Source organism: Trachemys scripta, chromosome 12 (genome assembly GCF_013100865.1).
Source record: "Trachemys scripta elegans isolate TJP31775 chromosome 12, CAS_Tse_1.0, whole genome shotgun sequence".
In the NCBI taxonomy this organism is placed as follows: Eukaryota; Metazoa; Chordata; order Testudines; family Emydidae; genus Trachemys; species Trachemys scripta.
The window spans coordinates 28,043,014-28,070,319 of NC_048309.1; the positions used below are offsets into that span (position 1 = coordinate 28,043,014).

Genomic DNA, 27,306 nt, shown 5'->3' on the forward strand with positions numbered 1-27,306 from the left:
ATGTAGTGGCATTGGCTACTATCAGAAAACAGGATACTGGGCTAGATGAACCATTGGTCTGACCCATTATGGCTGTTTGGATGTTCTTAAAGAAAATCTAAGGGGAAAAGGAGTTCAGGAGAGCTGGCAGTTTCTCAGAGACAATATTAAAGGCGCAATAGTAAACCATCCCAGTGTGAAGGAAAGATAGGAAGAATACTAAGAGGCCACTGTGGCTGCATCAGGAGCTCTTTAATGACCTAACAATCAAAAATGGAATCCTACAGGAAGTAGAAACATAGACAAATTGCTAAAGACAAGTACAAAAGGAATAGCACAAGTAGGGACTATAATAATCTAGGGACTAGAACTCCCATCTGCAAAGTCGGGATAGCTGATGTTCTGACTGTGCTACCAGGAAGTCATAGAGCAGTCCAGCTAGGGAGCACTGTGGCTATCAGCTGATACAGGAAGTACTGCCCAAGAGACTCAGCATGGCGATGCCCTGCAGCCCTCTGGTTGGCCAAGGGCCCTATTTAATCCCAGGAGTTGGCCCAGGAAGATGTCTGTGCATCTTTGGCCTGCTGCAATGCCAGACTTTGCTTGGGTTTGAATAGAGACTGGGAGTGACTGGGTCATTACACATATTGAATCTATTTTCCCATGATAAGTATCCTCACACCTTCTTGTCAACTGTCTAAAATGGGCCATCTTGATTATCACTACAAAAGTTTTTTTTCTCCTGCTGATAATACCTCATCTTAATTAATTAGCCTCTTATGGATACTTCCACCTTTTCATGTTCTCTGTATGTATATATATTTGTTCCATTCTATGCATCTGATGAAGTGGGCTGTAGCCCACGAAAGCTTATGCTCAAATAAATTTGTTAGTCTCTAAGATGCCACAAATACTCCTGTTCTTTTTGCGGATACAGACTAACACGGCTGCTACACTGAAACCTGTCTCTACAATGAGATTCCGGGCTTCTCGCTGTGTGTCACTCCGAAGCCTGGAATGTCTGAGTCAGTGTGAAGTGGTGGAAGCAGCTACCAGCATGGCTGAGAGCTCTTTTTGTTCCGAGTATCACTGGGTTCCCCCATCACTGGGTTTCATGGCCTGTTACTGTCCAATTTTAGGTTCTCAGCCATTTTAACTTTACACATTATAACCCTGTAACATCAAGGCATGTGTCTCTGCCATGCCAAGAGTCCTAGACCATGATGGTATCAGAGGTAAGTCAATCAATCACCACTCTTACACCACAGCTTAATTGGTTGTATGAGAGAATGCACAGATGGGCCAGCTGCCACACTTCCTCAAAACCACCAACACAACACAACCAGCACACACAATACCGCAAACACATTGTCCCTCATGTCACACACTGCTGATTTGCACATGCACAAATCAGCATGAATCTCATAGCATAACACAAGCTGCGCACAAATCAATACAATTCTCCCAGCACAACACACACAGTCGCGCGCGCACACACCCCCGACTCACACTTACCATAAAGCCATGAGAGTCCCCAGTCCATCGCTAGTTATTTGGACTGTGGTAGCACCTCGCAGGCCCAGCCTCGACCAGGACCCCATTGTGCTAGGTCCTGTGCACATACTGAATAAAAAATGTTCCTTGCCCCAAGGAACTTACAGTCTAGTTTACGCTTCTTTCTACTGTCTGCACTGAAGTTGGATTTCCATTTTGAGACCGATCACTGTTCAGTTTGAATAACCCCTTTCACCAGGTAACCAAGCTGTTTTTATACCTTGCCTCCCTGCTCTCTATTTTGCTTGACAGTATTTTGTGAGGCTTCAGTAGCCTCCAGGACAAATCTCGAGATTTTAGTCTCCCCTACATTTGACTTTCAGTTTGCTTTGGCTAGCTTCCAACTAGCAGCCCCCTTGTAATGGGGTTCCATCAGACAAGGAGGGCAGGGCTAGAAGACACCCAGGGATTGTACTGCAGGAAGTGGTGGTGGGGATGATTAGTTAGATAGCACGTGGTAAACGATTCCCCCATGGCTGGTATTGCCCAACTCAGGGAGCTATGTGGGTTTTACATCTTCCTCTGGAGCGCCAGGAACTGACCACTGATGGACCCAGAGTAGTGAATTCGATAGACCATTGGTCTGCTCTGGTGTGGACCAAGATGGGATAGCTAACAGAATGGGTCCTTGGTCTGGTCTGGCCCAAGGTGGGCTAGCTGACGGAATGGGTTCTTGGTCTGCTCTGGTCTCGCCCAAGTTGGGCTAGCCAACGGAATGGGTCCTTGGTCTGCTCTGGTGTAGCCCCAGGTTGGCTAGCAGATAGAATGGGCCATTGATAGGTTGTGTATGGCCCACAGTGGGCTAGCTGACAGAATGGGTCATTGATCTGTTGTGTATGGCCCAAGGTGGGCTATCACATGGAATGGATCATAGGTCTGTTCCATTTGGGCAGGACTTCTAACACTGTTTCGTTACCGAGGAGCACAGCCTGTGAAGTGACTGCCTCTCAGTGTAAGGTTATTTCCCTTTTTACGTTTTCATTATAATGTGATTAAAAGTCACACGAGCTTTGATCAGATATAACCTCTCGAACACGATACAGCCATGAGCACTCACAGCCCGGCACATTATAACACTGCAGCATCTTTGACGTGACTTACAAATGAACAGGCTAGACTGTAACCTCCTAAATTCATCTGAAGTCAGCCAAGTGTGTACTGATTACCAGCCAATCCCAGAGGAATGAAGCGTGGAGCGAGATCCCCTTAACATTAGCTCAGCTCATCTGTTTTTGAGGTGTGTGGGTGGCAGGTCAAAGCAAGTGATAATTTCTTTTCCACCTCCTGCCTAATATTATCCATATTCTTTCATCAGACTCAAAAGAAATCAGTACAAAATGTATCAGACGTGAAACAAAGAAACAGATTATCCCCTTATCCAGAATTACTTTAGCCAGAAAACTGACTTTCTGTAGCCAGCTCCTTCATCATAGTCAGAATGACTCTTAAATGCATGTTGTAGTGGGCACAGAATCAGTTACTGCTCTGCCCTCCCCAGAGGGGGAGGAGTTTTGCTGCTGGGCGGGCTGCTGTTAAGGAAGATCATATAGGGAAGGGAAGTCCCATTTCCTTAGTGCAGTTACTCAGCAATTTTTCTGATGGGTGAATTGCGGGAGGTGCTGCACTAAGTGCTTAATGCTGTTGTCTTTTTAAGCAAGTGTGGCTTGGTGGAGAGTGCACTGTACTGGAATGGGCCTCAATAAACCTGGGTTCTCTTCCTGGCTCCACCGCTGGCTGAGTGACCATGGGTGAATCACTGCTTTGTGCCTCAGTTTCCCTCTCTGTAAAATGGGCACAATGATACCGACTTCCTTTGTAAAACACTTTCAGATCTACTGGGGGGAAAGCCCTCTATATGAGCTAGGTGTCCTGGTAATTATTTTGTTTAAAGGAGCTGAAACATTGAAGACTTTGAAGGAACAACTATGGTCATGTGCTTGTTGCATGTTGCAGGCCACATGCTGCAATCTGGTCCTTTCTAGTTTGGATCCCTCCATGCTTGCTACTCTAAAGCGAGCAAAGGAACAAAAAGATGCTCTGTGCACATGCTGGAGTTTGCTAAATCATAGACAGGCATCCTCAGGGCTCTGTAGATTGGAGGAGAGAAACAGCTTGAATAGTTTGCAAAGGAAAATCTCCTCTGTGCAAACCCATCCCACATTGGTAATTAACACTCCAAGGATGTGTCTACACAGCAGCAGAGAGGCTGCTTCCCCATGTGGGCAGGGCAAGCAGACACATGCTAGCCCTGCTCCAGCTGGTGTTCTAAAAGTAGCAGTGTGTCTGCAGTGGCATGGGCTTTGGCTTGAGTTAGCCACCCCAGGTACAATCCTGGCCAGCTCACGCAGGAATGAAAAGACGATGCCCTCTATCCCCAGTGTTGTTACAACACCTTCTGTGTTTTTCTTTTCAGGTTTTTCGACGAGCCAACAAGAACGGTGAGTACTCAGGACATTGTATCCTATCCCTGTTCCCAAGCTGCCTGTAGGAAAGTAGATTTAGTGCTTTCCCTATGGAGGTGTCTGCCAATAAAGTGACAAAGAAAAGAAAAACATCTCATCGGCTGTGAGGAAAAGAGCTCTGAACCTTCCCATCCTCCTTCCCCTGCTGCCTCTGGGAAAGCCTTTAGGGAGATAAAGAAATGGAGCACAAGAGTTGCCTGTCCAGATTAGTCATGGGGCCCACCTGCTCTCTAGATGTCTTTGACAGTGGCCTGTGAAATAGCCGCCCCCCACCCCACTGGACAAGTACAGAATAACTTGCTCCTAGGGGAAGTTTTCTCCTAGCCCCCTTATCTGTGGTTGGTTTGTGGCCCAGCTGTATGAGGTCTCTGTCTGACTGCCTTGTGTGGGGGTAGCAATGTATTTACTGAACTTACCCTGTGTTATTCTGGAGAACCTCATTTTACTAATTGTGTGAACCCAGCAAATAATCAACTGCCACCAAAACCAGCTTCCCTTCTGCAGATTTAAAATTAAATAAGGTGCTCTTGGGCTGAGAGCCCAATGGAGCAGAATTCCTATGGTTCTGTCTATAATGCCCTTCATATTCCAGGTGCACACGTATGCGATCACATTTTCAGGGCACCCTGGCTCTCCTGATGTTTGGTAATTCAGGCCCTTCCAATCTCACACAGAACTTTGTGCCATCTCTCATAAAAATTGTCCCAGCCCATGAGCCCTGTGCTATTACCTAGAGCCCTAGGCATCTGGATTTGTTACAACAGAGGAATAGGAGAGATAGCTAACCCCTGTCTATAACCTGACAATCAGTACTAACCCCTGCCTGCCGCACCTGTACCTGTGCTTGTTTCCATTATCCAGGCTGACCTCTATATCAGTCTAGGCCTTTGCTCTTTCCCTATAACCTGACGTTCATTTGATGATGCTGTTTCTGGTTTCATTTGAATTTGGCTGTTGTTGCATCCTCCCTGGCCCACGCTGAAAGCAAATTCACAGCCTATGCAAAACCAAGAACAGACCCCCATGTAGCCCAGAGCTGGCGTCTGGCCTCCAATTGGCCAGAGCTAGCAAAATGAAATCAAAGCACACTTCAACACATGCACATTATGGGCCTCGTCCTCAGCTCACTTGTGCCAGATCTAGTTCCTCCCTACAGCTACCAGCACCTATACGACTGAAGGCAAACAACAGGGGAGAAAGAAGGGTTCTGCTTCCTGCAGTGCATTGACTTTGGCTGTTATGGGACTTCAGTGGGACTGTATGACTCAGCTGCTACGGGAAGAACTCATATAGTCAGACCACAGCCACACATCTACCTGGTTAGCCTTGAGGACTAACAGGTCCTTTCCAGTGAAGTCCTTGTCAGTCCCACAGGGCCCAGGGTGGAGGGCTGTGCCCATCCCTCGTTTTCCCTAGTTCTAGACCTGCAGTAAATGTGCCTGACAGAAAAAAATTGGCCTTGAAATGTTGTGCTGGACCCATGGATGAAAACACAGTTTGAGAGGAGTAATCTTCTATCAATCCCTCCTGTACTGGCTAATAGTCATTGAGTTTAAGGCCAGAAGGGACCACTAGACCATTTCGTCTCTCCTCCTGAATATCATGGGTCACCAACAGTACCCAGCACCTACGCACTAATCCCAACAACCAAAATGAGACCAAAGTGAATGACACCGACAGGAGACTGGACTGTTCTGTGCCTCGGGTGGAGGTGCCCCAGTGCCTGAGACCCCTGCAATGTCAGGGAGATGTTTAAGTGAGATCTACCCAGATAATCCTGGCAAGTGACCCACTGCAGGGAAGGCGAACCCCCCCATCTCTCCCCAGGTCATTGCCCTTCTGCCCTGGGGGAAAATAGAGCATGACAAGCCACATAGCTCAATGTGTTACTGTTCTGCCAGCTCTGCAATGCAGAAGATTTGCCCCAGAGCCAGAGAGGAACAAGAAGCCATTCAGCAAAGAGAACCCACTGTGACTGGTTCCCCCTGGGGCGCCACCTGGAACTGGGGTACTGTAGAGCCCTCTGACCCACCAGCCTGGGCTCCCTGTCACACTGTGCTGCTGTGACAAGCTGCAGAAACGCTCCTGGTCTTACATTTCCACCAGCATTCACACAGGCAGGGACTCACCCAGCTGCAGCTACATGCAGGATCTCTGACCAGCCACTGCATGTGAACCAACAAAAGAGAGTCTACAGCCAAAATAACCCCCAGCTTTCTAGCTTAGGACCCCAGAGTGGTACCGTCTTGCCCTGGTCAAAACCCCAACTAGTCTGAATTTATTATCCAGTTCGCCTCCCCCTCAATGTGGAGAGGAATATGCAACAGCCTCTCTGAGCTAAGATTCCCACATGCTTCACTTCAAACTCACTGGTTTAGATTAAAACATAAAATAAATGTATTAACTACAAAAGATAGATTTTTAAGTGGTTATAAGTGATGGCAAACAGATCAAAGTAGATTACCTAGCAAATATACAAAACTGCAAACTAAGCTTAATATACTAGATAGGTTGGATATGAATAGCAGATTCTCACCCTAACTGATGGTACAGGCAGACTTGTAGATTCTTAAGACACAAGCTGCGTTAGCTTTACAGTTTGGGTTTTTCAGGTCTTCATAGACAGGCTAGAAATCCCGTTAGCCTGGGTCCAGCACTTCCCCCAGTTCAGTCTTTTTTCTTCAGGTGGTTCTAGGAGTCTTCTTGTGTGGGGAATGAAAAACAACAGATGATGTCACTCCCTGCCTTATACAGCTTTAGCATATGGCGGGAACCCTTTGTTTCAAAACTTGGTTCCCAGACTGGTTTGTGGAAAAATACTGACATCCCAAGATGGACTCCAGAATCATGTGGCCTGGTCACATGTCCTTGTGGAGTCATAGCAGCCATTACTTACAGGCTGTCTGGAGTGTTCCTGGGAACTCACCAGGTGGGAGATAAGTTTCTCCTAAGGCCTATTGTTTTCTCTAATGGCTCATTGCCCTGAATAGGCCCTTCCCAACCAGCTATGTAGACCAAGGATCGGCAATCTTTGGCACGTGGCTCACCAGGGTAAGCTCCCTGGCGGGCCGGGCCGGTTTGTTTACCTGCCACGTCATCCCTCGGCCCATGCCACTTCCCGTAGCCCCCATTGGCCTGGAGCGGCAAACTGCAGCCCGTGGGAGCTGCAATCGGCCGAACCTGCGGACGTGGCAGGTAAACAAACTAGGCCCAGCCCGCCAGGGTGCTTACCCTGGCGAGCCACATGCCAAAGGTTGCCGATCCCTGATCTAGACTGAAAGCATCTTGTCTAGTGGGCATTACCCAAGTGTAACTACATTTGAAGTACAGATACATAGTCAGTATTTATAACTTCAGATACAAAAATGATACATGCATACAAATAGGATAATCATATTCAGCAAATCATAACTTTTCCAATGACACCTCACATGACTTATCTTGTACAAAATGCATCATAATTATGTCATAACTATATTATAATAATATTACTGTGACAAATATGGGGTGCAGTATCACACCCACCCCACCCCCAGCAGCTCGAAGCTGCTGGCTATGTCGGCTGGACTCTGATGGGAATATGTCTTGTGACAGATGCAGACCAGTGGGGTACAGGAGTCTGGTAGAGGGCAAATATACTGGTCACTGGATGAGTAGTTTTCTGTTCCCTGAGTGACCAGAGCAGGGGCTGCACTAGAGTAATCAGGAACCTGCTAGAACCAGTTAAGGCAGGCAGGCTAATTAGGACACCTGGAGCCAATTAAGAAGAAGCTGCTAGAATCAATTAAGGCAGGCTAATCAGGGCATCTGGGTTTTAAAAAGGAGCTGGGAGCAAGAGTCACAAGGAGCTGAGAGTGAGAGGGTGTGCTGCTGGAGGACTGAGGAGCACAAGGGTTATCAGACACCAGGAGGAAGGTCCTGTGGTGGGAATAAGGAAGGTGTTTGGAGGAGGCCATGGGGAAGTAGCCCAGGGAGTTGTAGCTGTCATGCAGCTGTTACAGGAGGCACTATAGACAGCTGCAGTCCACAGGGCCCTGGGCTGGAACCCGGAGTAGACGGCGGGCCAGGGTTCCCTGCAAACCTCCCAACTGACCTGGACTGTGGGTTCTCCCAGAGGGGAAGGTCTCTGGGCTGTTCCCCAACCCACATGGTGAATTTCTGAGGCAAGAAAATCCGCCAATAAGCGCAGGACCCACCAAGATAGAGGAGGAACTTTGTCACAGTCTGTATTTAAAAGATGAACCACGTAGTGTCAAGGTTTAGTAAAAACTATTTCCCCATGCTAATTTTTCCCCTACTGTTACTCACACCTTCTTGTCCACTGTTGAAAATGGGCCATCCTGATTATCACTACAAACTTTTTTTTCTCTTGCTGATAATAGTCCAATTTTAATTGATTAGTCTTGTTATAGTTAGTATGGCAACATCCATTTTTTTCATGTTCTCTGTGGATATATATATCTTCCTACTGTATTTTCCACTGCATGCATCTGATGAAGTGGGTTTTAGCCTACGAAAGCTTATGCCCAAATAAATTTGTTAGTCTCTAAGGTGCCACAAGTACTCCTCGTTTTTGTAGTGTCAAGGGTCCTCCCGGGAATCGCTCTGCTGAGTGGGCCTGACAAGGTGGGGAAAAGAGCCCTTGCCTTACAAATGCATTTTGTAGCAACAGCAGCCAAAGGGCTCAAAGCCACATTCAAAGGGGAGCTGTGGGCTCCGATTGCCTGCCCCCACAACTGGATTCCTGGCTGTTTCCTTTCTCTGATCACTTGCCAAGCAGCATCTGGTTGCTGCATTTGCTGGCATAGAAGAGGGAGAACTGTATTTCACTCTTTTCCACTATTATACAGCAAGGCAGAGGATAACAGTCACTTGTGTGCCTGATGCGTCCCATGACACTTTTTGCAAGAGTTGGGTGTTAGCCCTGGCATCCTTCTTAAACGCCAGTTTGGATACTAATATGCTGGATCCCTCAAGATGTGACCATTAGTAGGTAGAGCAGGGGTCTGGGGATCAGGACACCCGGGGTTCTGTTCCTGGCACTTCCACTGACTCATGGTAACTTCTCTATTTCTTCATCTGAATCGCCACTCGCTTGCACCAGTGTTACACAGGTATAACCCCACTGGTTTCTTTGGCATTACTGTTGCTTTACAGTGATATGAGTGAGAGGGGAATCAAGACATAGAATCCAGAGGCCAAAAGCCTGTTAAGCCCTCCTCCTAATTCCTCTTTCTGAGCTGGGTTATTCCCTTTGGTTTGGTTAGCCCAAGATTTTCATCTGTGGCAAGTGATTTGGGGAATCTCAGTTCTTAGGAACCCACTGTGAGACAACTGATATGCTGAGCCCTTGTCCTCTGAAAAGCAGACCCCTTTAAGGCGCCTCACATTGGACTGCTAAAGACAGACATGCGTAATCACCAGTCCCTTTTGAAAAGCTTCACTAGTTTGCTGTCAAGCTTAGTTTGAAATGCCCCCAGTGATGGGGCTTCAGCAGCTTCCTCTGGGAGCCTGTCACTAGCCCAGCAGATCTCAGTGTCAGGGAGTTGGTCCTTAGAGTTTCCTTTCTGAAAATGGGATAATAATACTGAACTACAGGCATTTTGTGAGGCTTAATTAATGCATGCTTGTGGTGTGCTTTGTGGGCCTCGCCTGGAACGAGCTATAGAAGGACTACGTGTTGTTATTATTAGAGCTGTGCAGAGAACAGAAGTTCTGCTTGGTAAAGGATCGTAGATTGCAAAATTTGACTTCATTCTGAATCGGAGAGAGAACTGGGGGCTTAATACTTTGGTTTCATTTGGGTTGGTGGGTTTAGTGTATGGTGATAACTGAACATTTTGAAACACTCTGAAGGAAAAGCCCCCCCTCCCCAATTTTTGTTTCAGTTCACTTCAAAAGATTTCGTTTTGACAAAATTCAACTTTAAAAATGTGCTTGTCTTATAATGTAAACAAATGGGAAATGAAAAGTTCTTTCAAAATGCAAAATGGAAACGTTTCCTTCCCCAAATGTCGCTGGGATGTTTTGACAGTATCAGGGCTCTTTTTCCTTCAGTCTCTTCCAAAACAAAATTCTGGGGAAATCGACTTGATTTCATCAAGTATTTCTGTTTTGACAGCCCTGTGTACTTTGATGGAATGCGGTTCCATTGAAATGTCTATGACCATCCAGAACACTCCCAGTCAGCCCACACTTCTTGTATAGACTTTACATGGCCTGATTCACTTCTCTTTGCAGCTGTATAATTATTCCTCTCTTTTTATTTACATGCAGATGATGGCAAGCTGTCATTTGAAGAGTTTAAGAACTATTTTGCTGATGGTATTTTAAGCTCAGAGGAACTGTGGGAGCTGTTCAGTGGAATTGACAGGCATCATTCAGAGTAAGTACTATAATGTCCTAGCCAAGAGGATGTGAAGCAGGATTTAAAACTCCATTGTTTGTGGATAGGGTGACATTTGGAGATTTGTGCAAATAAACCTCTGCAATAAATATTAGGCATCAGATAAATCCACATCGTGGAATTGTCAGATATTAAAATTCATTGAATACCAGATATGAATGTGGCTGCAGAGTCCGACATTTGGAGACAATCACTATCAGATTTATGTGAATTCATTCCAAGCAACATCCATTTAAAATTATGTTACATTGGTTTGCAGTTTAAAAATCTGTTTCAGAAATATGCACTACCGTCAAACCATATTAGAGCCGAGATAGAAGCATGCAATGGGATCAAAACAATGACAATTCTGTGGCGTTAGTGACACATGGGACCTCAATTCTCATTTACATAAAGACTGCTTTGCCCCACCCTGTCAGCATAAAGGGGCCTTCATATGGGATTTAGAGTGACTGAGAATTGAGCAGGAGTACTTGTGGCAATTTAGAGACTAACAAATTTATTAGAGCATAAGTTGTTAATCTCTAAGTACTCCTGTTCTTTTTGTGGATACAGACTAACACGGCTGCTACTCTGAAACCTGAGAATTGAGGTTACTTTCAATGAAAATAGTGAGCCGAGTTCTGATTTCTATAGGCTGGAGATATCCTAGAGGAACAGTAGAGTTACTCCAGAATTCCACTGTTACGGAGATCAAAGCCTACCCTAGTGTATCATTCTACGCAACGTACATCCAGATGGCATGGAAATGCTGTATTTAATGTCTGAACCAGAGTAAGGACAAATTGCACTTTTTAAAATGATGGAGGCCAAAAATTTTATCCCTGGCCTACATCCATGTAAATGAACGGAGTTGCACCAGGGAGGAATTTGGCCCTAGGCTTTCTACACCATCTGGGAGCAGCCGGACTCTCTGATCTGAGTAGATCCTCGGCACAAGCAAGCAGAGTCTCAGACTGCCGGGCAGAGAGGTCATCTCTTTCCAACGCTTTCATTGTCATGGTATCTCAATAGCTCACAAACATTAATTACTTTCCCCCGCCCCGTTGAGGTAACACAGTTTTCCCTGCAGTAAGACAGGGAACTGAGGCACAGAAAGATAAAGGCCAGATCCTCAAAGGTAAGTAGGCACCTAACTCCAAGTCTGTTGCAAGGCCAGGAACTAAACCTAGATCTCTTTTGCTTTAACCGCATTATAGACTCTAAGGTCAGCAGGGACCATGATGATCATCTAGTCTGACCTCCTGTACATCGCAGGCCACAGAACCTCACTCACCCACTCCCGTAATAGATCCCTAATCTCTGGCTGAGTTACTCAAGTCCTCAAACCATGGTCTAAAGATTTTAAGTTACTGAGAATCCACCATTTACACTAGTTTAAACCTGCAACTGACCGTGCCTCGGGCTGCAGAGGAAGACAACCTCCCTTCCCCCACCGCCCTGCATTATGGTAGTAGCAAGATCAGGGCGCCTGCTGTCTTTCCATTTCCATCATTCTGCAGGATCTCCAGCATATGGAACATAGGGTTTAGCATGAGCGGTGACAGCTGCCACCACCGTGTTTGTATTACCAGAGATTAGAGTCTGTTCAATTTTTTGCCTAGCAGCTGCACAGACTTGTGAGCTCCAAGGGGGATTCCGTTGTCAGAAGCCTGATTGCTGGTTCTCTGCTCTGTCATCTCCAGCAGACTTTTCTCCCCTTAGCCAGGTTTCAGGTGGAACCGACAGCTTTTGCATTAGACCTGTTTGTCTTGGAGGTGAGACTGTGAAACTTAAAGTGAGCAACCAGCCCGCAAACTGCATCCTTGCACAAACACAACATGGCTGAACCACTCATGCAGGATGACTTGTGAAATGGTTCCTGTTCTGGTGCGGATGCTTGGATCTGGAATGTGTTGAACTGCCAGAGCTCAGAGAGTAGAAATAACTATAGAGATGGTGGCTTGGTCTGCGCTTATCTGGCAGGTTAGCACCCTGCGGGGCTCTGGCATTGAATCAGTCTCCCTGACACTCCCCGGGTATGGAATCAGCAGGTTGTCAGTGAGATCTTCAGGTGAAAGGATGGATCCCACTTATCTATCGGCGGCTATCAAAGCAAACAGTAAGGGGGGTTCCACCTGCTTATGCCATCTTACCCAATTGACAGGCTGCAAAGACAGTGCCCTCTGCATGCTGTGCAGCTTGCAGTCTGATCGGGTGGTGTTTGATACCCACTTAGCACAGGTGTGAGGTGCTGCAGAGCCAGCCCAGTGGATGAAGAGCGTTTTAAATGGCTGACCATAATGAAGTTTGCCATGAGATTTTAAATGAACGCTGATTTTATGGGTAAGGAATAAAAGATCAGAAGAAGAAGATCTCTCTATGTTCGTTATATGACCCCCCGCTGCCGCAGTATCTGAGCACCTCACAATCTCTAATGTTGTCCTCGCACCCCCCCCATCAGGCTGTGCGTGGCTGTTATCTCCCTGGTGCAGATGGGGAACTCAGGCACAGAGAGACTGACTGATGTGGCCAACGTCACACAGGAAGCCTATGGCAGAGCAGAGCGTCAGCCCGTTAGTGATTATCTTCTACATGGAGGATGGGTGAGGTCCCAGAGGGCTGGAGAAGGGCAAACATAGGACCTGTCCTTCAAACGGGGAAGAAAGAGGAATTATAGACCAGTCAGCCTAACTTTGATGCCTGGAAAGATACTGGAACAAATAATTAAACAATCAGTTTGTAGGCACCTAAAGGATAATAGGGTTATAAGGAATAGCCAGCATGGCTTTGTCAAGGACAAATCATGCCAAACCAACCCAATTAACTTCTTTGACAGGGCTACTGGTCTAGTGGATGGGGGAAGGCAGTTATCCGGCATACTGGGGGAATGGGGGGTGCCGGCAAGTCAAAAATTCTGGTTAACTAAGAGGGAGGGAGTTTGGGTGCAGGGGGGGGGCTTAGGGCTGGGGCGTGGGAGGGGGTGCGGGGCGCAGGCTCTAGGACAGAGTTTGGGTGCAGGAGGGGGCTTGGGGCAGGGGACTGGGGCACGGGAGGAGTTTCAGGGTACTGGATCTGGGCGGTACTCACTTCGGGCGGCTCCCCAGAAGTGGCGACATGTCCCTGCTACTCCTAGGCAGAGGTGCGGCCAGGTAGCTCTGTGTGCTGCCTCTGCCCACAGGCACACCCCTGCAGCTCCCATTGGCCGCGGTTCCTGGCCAATGGGAGCTGCGGAGCTAGTGCTCAGGGCAGGGTGGGGCAGGGCAGCGCACAAGCCCCCATGGCCATTCCACCACCTAGGAGCAGCAGGGACATGCTGCTGCTTCTAGGGAGCCATGCGGAGCCAGGTAGGGAGGCACAATAGACAGCTGCAATCCACAGGGCCCTGGGCTGGAACATCTATTTCCCACCCACTGCTATGCAAAGGCCTCTTCAGCATTGCTGTTCTTTGTTCACCCGTTTGTGCAGCTGTTCCCAGACCCAGAGCTGCTTCTGTCCATCCATCTCTCCCTGTAATTCTCAGCCACTCTTCAGAGTGATGCTTCTTCAGGGCTGCTCCTGACTAGAGCTGGTCAAAAAAGGCCAATTATTTTTTGTGGGGAAATTTTGAAAAATGTTCAATTTTTTTTCGGAATTTCCTGCAAATTGTATTTTATTTCACGACAAACAGAAACCAAACCCCAGCATTTTTTTGGTTTTCAAAGACAGTTTTTGGAAATCAATATGGGGATGTTTTATCGCTGGAAAAATGGAACATTTTGACCAGAATGAAATTTTCCACCAAATTGTCTGTTTTGGTTGTTTGTTTTCGTCTCCCCCGTAAAAAAAAAAAAAAAAAAATGTGTTGCTCAGAATATTTCAAGCAGCTCTGCCCCAACTCTTTGTCCCTTGAGCAGATCTCTGTCTCTGTGTGAGCTGGAGCCCTCTAGCCCTGCTTGGCATCATTCATGCAACGTCCACACTGAATGCTAGAGGAGTGATTCCTGTGCTCATGTGCACATACTCTTCGAGCTGGCTTGCGTATAAATGGCAGTGTAGCCGCAACAGCAGTAGTAGTAGCAGTGGAGGCAAGGCTGAGCCATGTGGAGTACAAACCCAGCTGCCACTACCTGTGCTACCTTGGCGACACTGCTCTTTATACACACGCTAGCTTTCATTGTGCTCCCGCGAGTATGGGCACATGAGCAGGGAAATCACACCCCTCATTCCTAGTCTTGACGTAGCCTCTGAGGGTCATTCTCACATTTGTCTCCATTGACTCTGATGTAACGTTTGACTTTTAGGTCAGCTCCTACTGCCCAGGGAGTTTCTTTCCAGAGAACACTTGGTTATACTTAGATTGTAAGTACTTTTGGGCAGGGTTTATAGTTCTGTTTTCGTACAGCGCCTGCTACGCTGGGGTTCTGGTCCGTTACTGGGGCTTCTAGGTGACCACAATACAAATAATAAATAATTATGTTACCTCTTTTGACATGAGCAGTTTGCCAATATTTGGGGCTTGCTGGTTATTTCTATTAAGAAGAGAACTTGATGATGGAGTCAGGTATTTCTTTGGTGCCATCCTGTTTATTTACAAAGATGTATAAAGTTCTGTTTCCCTGAACAAGGTAGGAATCAAACAGCAGGAGACAGTTTTTTTGTTCACACTACCAAGCCTCTTGCCGGCCAGCACTCAGCCCAAAAGCTCTCTCTCTAGGCTTTTTCTGAGGGCCACACTGCCTTTTGGCTGTCTCCTTGGCTTTTCTGCTGCTTCTCTGTCAGTTTCTGTGGGGTTTCTCCTGCATCTTTCCTACACGCACACAGACACACCACAGCAAAATCAAATTAATCACCCACCCGTGCCTTTATCTGCCCAACCTCTTGGACCGCATGGCCCAGATGTTGCCCAGGTTTGCACACAGTCTAGCCCTTGGGCTCTAGTTGTCCATTGTTTCCGCTATCGCTAAGACAGGGGCATGTAATTGTTCCCACATGCAGCCTGAATGGAAGTCAGACATTATGCCAACAGCCTGAGTGAGCGGTGTCACTGCCTCACCCCCACATAACAATGATAACGCTCAACATTAGACACGTCTGTGTCTGAGAGGGGAACGTCCTGCCTATGAACAAAAATGTTTCCAATAAAAATATAAATTCAATTGGTGACGTCAGTGGGGGCCCTATTCTGGGGTGTTTGCTGGACTGGAACTCGCTGGCTTCAATGGGAATTGAAGTACTGGTGAGTTAAACTAAACAACTGGCTCCTGTGAGGTGCAGAGTGCCCTCAGCTCCCATGGGTCAGCGTGTTGCAGGAGACACTCAGCCCAGGATTGGGCCCAGAGTTGGGAAGTGCCACTGGACGTTCTGAGAAATGCTCCAGGCTGGAACCGGTGGGTATGAAACACTGTCATAAATTATCTCTCCCTTCTTGTCGCTCCAGTTTCTGGGCGACCTCGGAGCCCTCCCTAATACAAGTCACTTGCCCTTGTGTTGGAAACACAAATTATAAAGAGCCAGGCCTGAAGTGCTGCCTTTAGCCCTGGTGCTTTAGAGCATAGCAGAAGGCTCCAGTTTACCCACTGCCTGACAAGGCAGGTTTACCCCGGTGTCCACAGCAGATGACCCAGCACGGCCAGAAGGCACACAGCGGTGAGCAGGGTGCATTGCGAATCAGACGGTCAGTCCACAAAATCAATGCTGCTGTCATCTGTATATAGCCTGACATGCTGCCAAGAAGGCTGGTCTGGGGAGCTGTCTCCACATGACTCCGGGCAGGGGGATGCTCAGGGGATGCATAAGAACAGCTCTCCTTCTCCCTTTGAATCCCACCAGCTGTGGTGTCATCGTGGCCAGCTGTCACTGGCTGGTGTCTGTGACAAGATGCAGAGGCCTGAGGATCTGAGATCATTGAGTGTCTCGACTCCAGGGTCAGCGTTCCTGATACAGCCCATTAGCCAGATACAGCCCATTAGCACTGACTGACCCGGGCTTTTCAGTCCTGCTGTTTGTGCACAGCGTTCCAGATAAGGACAAGGAACCCGGCCTTCTGGGTAACGAAAACTGTGTAAACTGAACTCCCGTCAGTGTTCCTGTCCCTCTGCATTCAGCTCAGCGACAGAAGAATTCACCCAAACAGTCCCGGTGCTTAAATGCCAGCCCTTCCTCTGTGGTGCGGAGTGAGCACGAAGGGGTTTAGATCCCAATTCTGGAGGTACATGAGCAGATGCGTAACTTTAATCTGGTGAGTGGCACCCACTGACGTCAAGGCTGATTTAAATTGCAAGGCCTTTGGGGCAATGTGACAGGCCAGCTCTGATTAGAGAATGAGCCCTGCAGAGAGTGAGGAAAGCTCTCCAGGCAGCAGGGCTGGGGAGAGACTGCAAAGACCCCAGGCAGGAAGGCCCGGAGTTGGAAGAGAAACCTTGGCTTGTGTGGACCTATGCATAGACTTGGGTTGGCGGGTTGTGTTTTATTCACAGTTGATTTTATATTAATAAACCCAGTCCCCAAGGAGGGGTATTTTTTGACCACGAAAGTGAAATTTATTTGAACAGTTCAAGAGGAGAAACTGAGGCAGACTGCCGGTAGCAGGACCCTAGGCCACAAGGGGGCACACCAGAGGCAGCCGGCCCAGTTACAAGCAGGGATCTGCCCCCTTAGAGATCTGTAAGGCTCCATGTGCAGCTGTGTTGCTAGGTCAGTCGATTACCATGTATAACGACAGCATTGTTGCTCCAGCCCTGCATTGGTGATGTGCATTAGCAGGCTGTGCCTTTGATCTCTGCACAACATTGAGAATATGAGGAAACCACATGGATGCAGTTGGGTCCAAATATCGGTGTATGGTAGCTATGCACACATACCAGGTCTAGCTACACACGGTTGCTCTGTTAGGATCTGGAACCTTCTGCGACAGGAAACAAGGAAGCCCACAAGAAAGCATCCTAACTATTTGAAGGGGCACTCCCCAATCTATACACTGCAGCGTTCTGTGCCCGCACCTCACTGGCACCACACCTCGGGCCATCAGAAAGCTGTGGACTTGTGCTGTGTGACTTGGGTATGATCTGTGTATGGGGGGCCGGTGCCAAACCATCCCAGTGGTCTGCTGAAGTGACACATAATGTGGGGGCCTCCGGACATGTTTCACTGTATGTGTTTTATATATGTGCCCCTTCTGCTCTGCCTCGATGGGGAAGACAAGGGCACTTGGCAGTGGGGCTGGTAGCAGGGGAAGGTGTGGCTGTGGGGGAGGGAAGGCAGGAGTGCTTGGCATGGCAGGGAGCAGCAGGGGATGCAGCAGCAGCTGCTTGGAAGGCAATAGAGATACAAGGAGGGAATGGCTAGAGAGAGGATTTGGGGAAAGTGAGTGAGAGAGGAGCAGGGGGAGGGTGGAGAGTTCGGGGGTAGGAAGATGCTTGTCGTAATAAAGAACTATAGTTAAGTGGAGCGAGAAGTGGCTATGGAGACGTCTACACTGCAGCTGAACACGTGCAGTTGGCCCACGTCCGCTGACTTGGATTGCAGGGTTCAGGCTAAGGGGCTGTTTAATTGCAGTGTAGATGTTCAGGCTCAGGCTGGAGCCGGGGGTCCCACAATGGGGAGGAACTTCGCCATGGTGATGAGTAACTTAGAGACAGGCCCGTCCCCAGGGATAAGGAGTAGTTCAGTCAGCATGCAGTCACGCTCCTGGCACGGCCTCTCTGATGCAGGTTTCTGGGCTGTTGCACACCTGCCTTTTAGGGGCTGGACTGAGCCCATCAGGCACCAGCTCATTTCACAGTGGGCACAGAACAGTTGCCAGATGGCAACAACTTTCACTCCCTGCTCCTGAGCTGGATTTGGACTGGTGACCTGACGATGGAATATTCTGTGTCCTTCACTGATCTCACCGCAGCACTTATGGGCCTGGAGGCCCAGCATGGGGCAGGATAGTGTGCTGCTGCATCTAGGATCAGTTCTGGGCAACCTCTGGTCCCGCTGGAGAGTGTCACTTTGTTCTAATAATTTATCCATGTAAGATGCTCAGGGAGACTTTCAGGTAGGTGGGCCATTCATAAACAGGTGTGTGGGGGGGTCCCCAACAGCAGTTTCATTATGTGGTTACATTAATTTTTACCAGACAAGCAAAATTCTCTTGAACAGACACCAGCTCAGGCACAGAACCCACTCGCCTGCTTTTCAGTGAGTGAAAATAATGAAAAAACTAAAGATATTTTACCCACCTAACAAACCAACTTACTGGCCCCGGGCTGTGCAGGATTTTATGAGGAAAATTATTTATCAGTTCACAAAAATATCCTGCTGGCAGCCCATCGAGCATAGGGCAGGGTTGGTTCTGGTGTTAGCCAAACAGATTAGACTTTCCCTTGACTCGGCACTTGTGGTGACTCTAGGTCAACCGTTTATTTGGGGGGGGGGGGAGAGGCTGTAACTTGCCCTAGAATGTGCATGTGCTTGTTAAAGGCCTGATCCCACTACCACAGCAGTGTTGACTAGCTGTTTAGTGGAGCCATCTCCCTGCTGGTGCTGCTGCTATTCTGAGCGCCCTGCCGGAGTGTGCACGTGCTAACGAACTATGGCCTGGCGGGAGAAACGCGTTGTCTGTGCGACTTGTGCAGTACAGTCCTCTTGCTGCTGCTACTTTGGAGCCCCTTACCGGATGGGATATGGCTCTACAGTCCACTGCAGTGACTCTTAACCTTTCCAAACCACTGTATCCCTTTCAGGAGTCTGATTTTTCTTGTGTGCCCCAAGTTTCACCTCACTTAGAAACGACTTGCTTACAGAATCAGACCTAAAATACAGAAGTGTCCCAGCGCACTGCTACTGAAAAAGTGCTGAGTTTCTCATTTTTACCATATAGCTATAAAATAAATCAATTGGAATATAAATATTGTACATACGTTTCAGTGTATAGTATATAAAGCAGTATAAACAAATCATTGTATGAAATTTAAATTTGTACTGATTTTGCTAGTGCTTTAATGTTACCTATTGTAAAACTAGGCAAATATCTAGATGAGTTGATGTCCCCCCTGGAAGATCTCTGTGTACCCCCAGCAGTACGTGTACCCCTGGTTGAGAACCACTGGTCCAGTGCACCTGCGTGTATCTAGAAGTGCTGTTCCGTGCGCTGTGAGTTGCACTTAGAACTGGGATGAAGGTCCGTTTATTTTACTCTGATTTTATTATTTTCTCATGTTTCTGGGTGAGCAGTGCTCTCACTCCCAAGTGCTCTCACTCCACTGCTCGGTATAAACTACTCCAGACCTGGAAAGAAATATGGGCTTTGATTATTTGAAGTGGAAGACTAAGCTGCAATGGGAAAGCCCCAGAAAATGGAAAGTAAGAGCAGCGGGGGAAGTAACGTGGGAAAGAGCAGTTGGAGTGAAAGTGACACTATGAATCAAGGGGGATGAGAGCACGGGGGGAGCGACTCACTAATCTCAGAGGGAGTGGTGAGGTATGAAGCACATTCATCCCCATGAATCACTGACAGGGCCATTGAGCATTTGAAAAATCTCTGAAGAAGCACAAGGACACGGGAGAGTTTTGTTAAATCGTAATGTATTTGTGTATCTGCTCAGTGCTGAGGGGTATGGCTCCTGCCACTGGCTTAACAAGCCATTGCCTTGGGAGATGGAGTACAAAGACAAATACACGCTAGAGATGTCACATGCTGGCTTGCCAAATGGAACGAAGGCCTTCCAGGGAAAAGGAGGTAGAGGGATTGTACCTGTGCAAGGAAGTGTATTCCCACTGAGTGGACTGAGAGCAGGCAGACAGCTGATTTCCCAGGAAAAGCCAGAGGACGTGATTGCCCTTGAATAGCTTTTCCAAGAATGACTGAGAGACAAGAAGCCTGTTTCTTTGAAGACACAGCTATTCTGAGCGGAAACTCACAAGACTGGTCAGTCATATTACTGAGAAAGAAGCAAGGCTGGTCGGATAAGGTGCAGCACCCTGGTGCACATGCCGTAGATGCGCTGGGTACAGCTGTGTGCCCAGGACTCTCTCTCACCCTTTTAATTTTCAGGGCAGGTGCAGAGGTTAAATGGATCTCAGAGAACATCCTCTGCTGATTTGACTCCCAAAGCATCACATGCCCAGCCGCACTCCCTCTCTCTAATCAGCACTGCCTGGGAAATAGCCAGCAGGAGTGGGGAGCGACTGGATTATTTGCATTCAGTGAGACAGCTCAATTATGGGAAACATTTTCACTGGCACCAATCACCCCTTCTGCTTCCCTTGTGACTTCCCATTGCCTAAAGCAGTCCAGGTCTCTCCAGCAGTCGGCTCAGATCCACAGCAGGCTGACGGGATAGGCTGTGATGGGGATACCCCCTGAGTTCCCACCAAGGGCATGCTCATTAAGACCCATCACCCGCACTCTAGGCAGTGAGAGCGGCTCATAGATCACTTCAGGTTCTGCCCCAGACTCTAATCAATTCATGTTTGCAAAGCACGTTGAGCTTCTCAGATGGCAGGCGATAATGTGAGTTCTGATTTTAATAAGCATGCACCTTGGGAATGCATTTTCGCCTGCAAAGCAGTCAGAGCAGAATGAGGAGACACTTTTAATAATCTGTGGCAGACTGTCTTTCCAAAGTGTGATCATATCTAGGTCACTGCTGCCCTGCACTCTTCTCAGCTCCTGCTCTTACACATGGAGAGGATGTGGATATTACACCATCTCATTAGCCAAGAGAATGGTATAAATAAGATGGGGCCAAATGCTGGGCGATGGTGCAAAGTCTGAGTCAAAGGACTTTGGTCTGCATGAAAATGTCTTTCCCCACTCTCGGTCTGTGTTCGGAGACTCACTTTTTACATTGCTGCCCGGGAGGGGCCAGCTTTGATTTGCCTGAATTTGAACCCACTTGAACATTGTGGTTTTGTAAAATTGACTTGATCAGCATTGGGTTCCCACCCTGCTGGGTAAGACTGTGCAGAAAGGGAGCCAAGAGAAAATACCTAACGAAGCAACCTGATGGGAATTGGGACAGAGAGACGGGGAGAGTGAAAACAAATCCAGAGAGACTGGGAGACAAAGAAGCAGCGAGGGGCACAGAGGCTATTCAAATGAAAAGAAGAAATGCAGTTGATATGGTGTGTATAGGATCATGCTTGTGCCAGCTGAGTTTCTATCATATAGGACCTGATCCCAAACTCCTTGAAAACTGTGGGGATCTCTCCAGTGACCTCACTGGGCTTTTTAGAAACAGGCTGATCTACAGCAAGAAAAAAACATGTTGATTTGTAAACAGACTCATCCTTTTGGGTGGAACTGCAGGCCAAAGTCTAACCCTGTCACACTCGGGTAGCACAGCAGGGTTTCATGTGTGTTACAGGCACTTTGATGCTCTGGTGATGGGCACTGGCAGAGACCCAGAGGTGAGGATAGAAGTTGGCCCCATGAGTTTAAATTAGAGGGGGGGGGAGATTAAGAACAGATGAGACGAACATCTGTAAGGGATGGTCAAGGTTTACTTGGTCCTGCCTCGGTGCAATGGGCTGGGCTTGATGACCTCTCAAGGTCTCTTCCAGCCCATTTCTATGATTCCTCAAATAAAACTAGTTCATGAACCTAAAAACTGGATCAAAAATTTCTCCAGATCACAAACTCTCCGAGTGGGGACTTCACATATGTCCCTAATTGAAGCCATTTGGGTCTTTAATCCACTCAGCCTCACTATCAATGGTGTTCCACTTTAAGTCCATCATAAGCAGGTTCAGCTATAAATGTATTTCAATCTTCCTTTATATCATGTCATTTCTCAGCACGATGTTCCAGGAGGCCTCCAATCCCAGAAGCCCTCACCGTCACTCCAGAAGGGAAAGTATAAGACAGCTTCTCCTCCCTCTGGCTTTGATCCAAAGCATGCAGGCTACATTTTCATTGCCAGCTTGGTTCAAGGAGAGATGATGATGGAGATTTTTATACACGACACAGAATGTGGCTGGGTAATGGAATGATCCCTTCACATCTTCTGCCATACACACCTGTCTCACTGCCAAATCTCTTCTACTCCCTTAGGTAACAGGTCTGACATCTGGGAAGATGAATATTTTAGATCACTCATTGTAAACGTGCGGTACTCACCCCTGCGGCGCCTCCTGCTGGTTGTCTCAGGGAATTAGCTCTTTTCCAGCCTGGGCACCCTCTGTAGGCTGGTGTCCCGCTTGTAGCTGGCCCCATGTCCCTCCCGGACCCCGGTGCCCTTTACCCTGGGGCTGCCCCCTGGCAATACCCCGACCAGTCTCTATGGGTCTCCCCTCTCTGGGAAACCCCCAACCCTCTAATCCCCACCTTGCCTCAGTCTGGGCTACTGCCAATCATCACCAAGCCCCTGCTCCTTGGGGCAGACTGCAGGGTAAAAGCCACTCATCATAGGCATGGGGGTTCGGACCTGCTGCCTTCCTCTGCCTCCTAGTACCTCCATGGGCCTTGGACCAAGCCCTGCAGCCTGGGGAGTTGCCAGCCCGGAGCGCCCATGCTCCTCTGGCTTTCCCCAGCCCTGCTCCACTCCCAGTACCCTTTCTGAGGTAGCCAGGCCCTGCTCTCTCCCAGCCTGGAGAGAGACTTCTGGGCCTCTGGCTCACAGCCTTTTTTATACAGGCCAGCTGTGGCCTGATTGGAGCGTGGCCCAGCTGCAGTTGCTTCCCCAATCAGCCCAGCTTAGCAGCTTTCAGCCACAACCTTCTCCCAGGGCTGACTTTAACCCTTTTTCAGCTGGCGTGGGGGAGCCACCCCACTACACTCAGGGCTGGCTTTAGGAAGTGTGGGTCCCGATTCGAATACCCGGCGGTGGTCCATGTCTTCGGCAGCACTTCGGCAGCGGGTCCTTCACTCGCTCCAGGTCTTCCGCGGCACTGAAGGACCCGCCGCCGAAATGCTGCTGAAGACCCAGAGCGAGTGAAGGACCCGCCGCTGAAGTGCCAACGAAGACCCGGACTGCCACCGGGTGAGTAAAAATTAAAAAGGTGCCTAAGTTAGGCGCTCTTCTTTAGGGCACGGGGCCCTCTTAGGCATGGGCACAGGGCCCTTTTAGGTGCGGGGCCCGATTCAGGGGAATCGGGGGAATCGGCCTAAAGCCGGCCCTGACTACCCTCATGCATTATTTTGCTCTTCTTCAGTGCAGCCCCCATTGTCCTGTCTCTCATTTGCGCTCTCTTTCCCCTTTGACGCTGTTTCTCCCCCCTTTGTATCTGATGCTCCTGGTGATGAAAGCAACATAATAATTTAGCTAGCTAGAGTAGAAAGATTAGATCGAAAGGAATAAAACTCTTAGCATGTTCCAACTTGTCTTTTTCTGGAGACTTCACTCTGACTATGATAAATAGAGAGCAGGTTGGAAAATCAAAATATTTCCTGTGGGAAATTTCAAATGAAAAATCTTTCAAATTTTTTGGTTGGAAAATTTCTGTTTTCCCATGAGACCTTTCAAATGAATTCAAAATGAAAATGTTCAATTTTCACCTAAAATGTTTTTTAATAGAACTGAAGCAAAATCTCATTTCAAGCTGAAACTGAATGAAAATTTGTTTCAAATCAACATTTACTTAAAATATCATTTTGTTTAGGTTTGTTTAAACCAAAAACTCAAAATGACATTTTAAATGGAAACAAAATGGGGGGGAAAATGTTTCATTTCAAAATGTTGATTCCAAACAAAAAATTGTATTTGGAAATTTCCTGCAGGAAAATCATTTTTTTTTTTTTTTTTATAAAGTAGATTTTTCTTCCCAAAAAAAAAGAGATTCAGTTTCAGCAAAAGTCTGTGTTTTGGTGGGAAAACTTTCCACGGGAAAGTTCTGACTAGCTCTATTGAAAAAGTTTCTCAGTTAAGCTGACATGCCCAGCCTTGAAAGGATGAAGTAGCCCTGATTTTCACTGGGTTCACCCACAGCTGCTTGCAGAACAATGCAAGTCTCCAGAATTCATTCAGGGCAGCACAAGATCAGAACATGGTGCTGTGGAGGGATGGTGCTGTGGGTACGGCTACACTGCAATAAAAAAACGCAGCACCGAGTCGCAGAGCCCGGGTCAACTGACTCGGGCTCACGGGGCTAGAAATTGCAGTGTAGACCTTTGGGCTCAGGCTGGAGCCCAGGCTCGGACCCCCTCCCCTCTCATGGGGTTTCAGAGCCTGGGTTTGAGCTCAGACATCTGCGCTGCAGTTTTTAGCCTCCCTGCCCGAGCCCCATGAGCCCGAGTCAGACACCCTGGGCCAGCTGCGGTCGTGCAGTGTAGATGTAGCCTCATCTCCACCCTGTCGTCACACTGCATTAAACACCTGTCAGGGATGAGCTAGGTAGACTTTATCCTGCCTTAGCGCAGAGGGCTGGATTAGAAGACCTCTCAAGGGCCCTTCCAGCCTGACATTTATTTGATTCTATCTGTACACGATAGTTGCACAAATTCAGGTCACCAGGCAGCAGTGTGACCTCATGCTTTGAAGATGCAGGTGGGATACGGGATGAAAACAGCTGGTGGCTGCATTCTCAGCAGACAGCAGGGCTCCATGTGGGCTGGAGACCAGAACTTTCCATATTGTTTGTTCCATAAAAGGTAGTCGCTCCCAAGCCCACCTCGCTGAAATTCCAGATGGCTCCTCGCTGAAATTCAGGCAACGCTCAGTAGCCACCAAGCTCTTTTCAATCAGCTAATTAAAAGGGGCAGGGTCCTGTGAATAAGGGGGAAGGTACTAAAGGAGGAATCCACCTGATTATAAAAAGTTTGACATGGATTTCATGGGGAGTGAGGGCCATGGCCCCTCCCATGGCAGGCAAAGAATTGTTCAGCACAGGCCTGTTCACCTGCTGATCACAGGCATAATGGGGATGCCGCTAAGGGGTGCGCAGTGTCTGAGTGCAGATAGCTCAAGGAGGGCTTTCCAAACCAACAGTGCCACCTGTAAACGCTTGAGCCCCATCCCTGTATAAGGGCATGTTCCAGCATCTTTGTGTTGCAAACTGTGCTCCAGTTCACCATCATTTCTCCTCTCAGCATGGAAACCCCCATCTCCACCTATTTCATCCCAGCAAATGTGACCGATGGCCACACAATCAGAGAGGGTGGCTCTCTCCCTAACGCCCACCCTATCCATAAGCCAACTGGCCACGAATGCACTCAGTGCTAGAGTAGATGGAGCGTCAGGAGAGAGAGGCACCGTGTACAGGGTCTTCTGCTGAGGTGAGGTGAGCAGGACTCCAGACATCCTGGAAATGGTTAATATATGGAGGTATACCTATCTCAATAGAACTGGAAGGGACCCTGAAAGGTCATCGAGTCGAGTCCAGCCCCCGCCTTCACTAGCAGGACCAAGTACTGATTTTTGCCCCAGATCCCTAAGTGGTCCCCTCAAGGATTGATCTCACAACCCTGGATTTAGCAGGCCAATGCTCAAACCACTGAGCTATCCCTCCCCCCTTATACTGAGAACCATTCTAGCCTGCCATCCCAGGGTGCTCTTCTTCTCTGAGAGTGTGGTGCCTTGGATAGAGTACAGAATGGAACAGGGACGAGCTGTGCTGGGGCTCATCCAAGTTGCACTGAGGCTGGGGAGAAACCTGGTTTAGAGATGCTGCTGAATGGATGTGAACATGCCGTTGGGGTTGCTGCTAAGTGGGGAGATGTGGCGTGGAGTTGCTACTGGGTGGGTGACACGGCATGGGATTGAAGTTGGGTGGCTGGGAGCATGGCACAGGTTGTTGGATAGGCATGAGTGTAGCATGGTGGTGCTGGTGGGTGTAGGGACCAGGGCATGGGTGGTCAGCCCAGTGGTCAGAGTCAGAAGCCTGGAACCAGAGCCAGGGTCAGAGACAGGTGCCAAGCCAAAAGTCAGAGCCAGTGTCAAGGGTAGGGCATAGGAGCAGGGACCAGGAGAGAGACAGGAAAGCAGGAACTGGGAACAGACAGGAGTCTGGGATGAGGAGGACAGGAACCAGGGACAGGCGGGAGGCAGGATTCAGGAGTCAGGCAAGTAGGCAAGGTTCATAGTAGCAGCCAGCCAAGGATGTTGAGACAACTTCCTGTGCCTCTTTCTGGTTTAAGAAGAGTTTCCCAGTAGGGCTGGACATCTCCCCCAATCAGGAGCTTTGTGGGCAGGGTCCTTTGTGAACTAGAGCTTTGTTGGCCCCCGCTCCATCGTTCTGGTGAGCTGCTGGGTGGTGGCCGGAGTCTGCGTGCTGCCTGGGAACCCATGGGCCACGTTCAAGGCCTGAGATCCCTCACACTGGGTGGGCGTGAGCATGGCACATGGGGTGAGGATACTGTGCATGAGGTTTGCTGGGTGGGCATGAGCGTGGCCCGGGGAAGCAGCTGGAGGGTAAATTCAGTTCAATGGGACATTCAGACACTCTGATCCCTGCGGGATTGGGGGCCGGGAGAGCACTGGGGAGCTTAGCCTGGGGATGTAGCTGAGTGATAAAGCAGCAGGGAGGAGGGGTAGGAGAGCAGATCCATGCTGGTGGGGACTATGCCAGAACAGGCATGGCCTGGACAGCAGCAAGGCAAGTTTCCCATGCAGCCCTGCCGACGTGCCTCAGTTCCACTGGGCAGAAGCCATGAAGTGAGAGGGGAGCTCAGCCTCTCTGGCTCATTCACGCCTGGGCTTCTCTGCTGAGGCTGCCCTGGAGGGAGGTAGTGGGGATCAGCTGTGAATGTGGGTTTGGGATAAGTTCACTAGGAAGAGGGCTGAGGACCCCACCAGTCATGTATCCTAGAACAGCGATCAGCTGGAAACCCATCAGTCACCCATCAGTAACTTAGGGGCACACGGTGTCAAGTATCAGAGGGGTAGCCGTGTTAGTCTGAATCTGTAAAAAGCAACAGAGGGTCCTGTGGCACCTTTGAGACTAATAGAAGTACTGGGAGCATAAGCTTTCGTGGGTAAGAACCTCACTTCTTGAGGTTCTTACCCACGAAAGCTTATGCTCCCA

General features: G+C 48.6%; 1 protein-coding gene across 4 annotated transcripts in view; it reads left to right on the top strand.

Moving 5' to 3' along the window:
- Positions 1 to 27,306, top strand: part of NECAB3 (N-terminal EF-hand calcium binding protein 3) — a 128,504-nt gene that overhangs the window by 27,204 nt on the left and 73,994 nt on the right. For 3 of the 4 annotated variants that reach the window (XM_034787392.1, XM_034787391.1, XM_034787393.1), the window contains exons 2-3: positions 3,947 to 3,971; positions 10,272 to 10,380. In XM_034787392.1, coding sequence (XP_034643283.1) covers positions 3,947 to 3,971; positions 10,272 to 10,380 — 134 coding nt within the window. Of the gene's footprint in view, positions 1 to 3,946; positions 3,972 to 10,271; positions 10,381 to 16,365; positions 16,601 to 27,306 lie in introns of those variants that run through there. The other variant, XM_034787394.1, reaches the window with a different exon arrangement.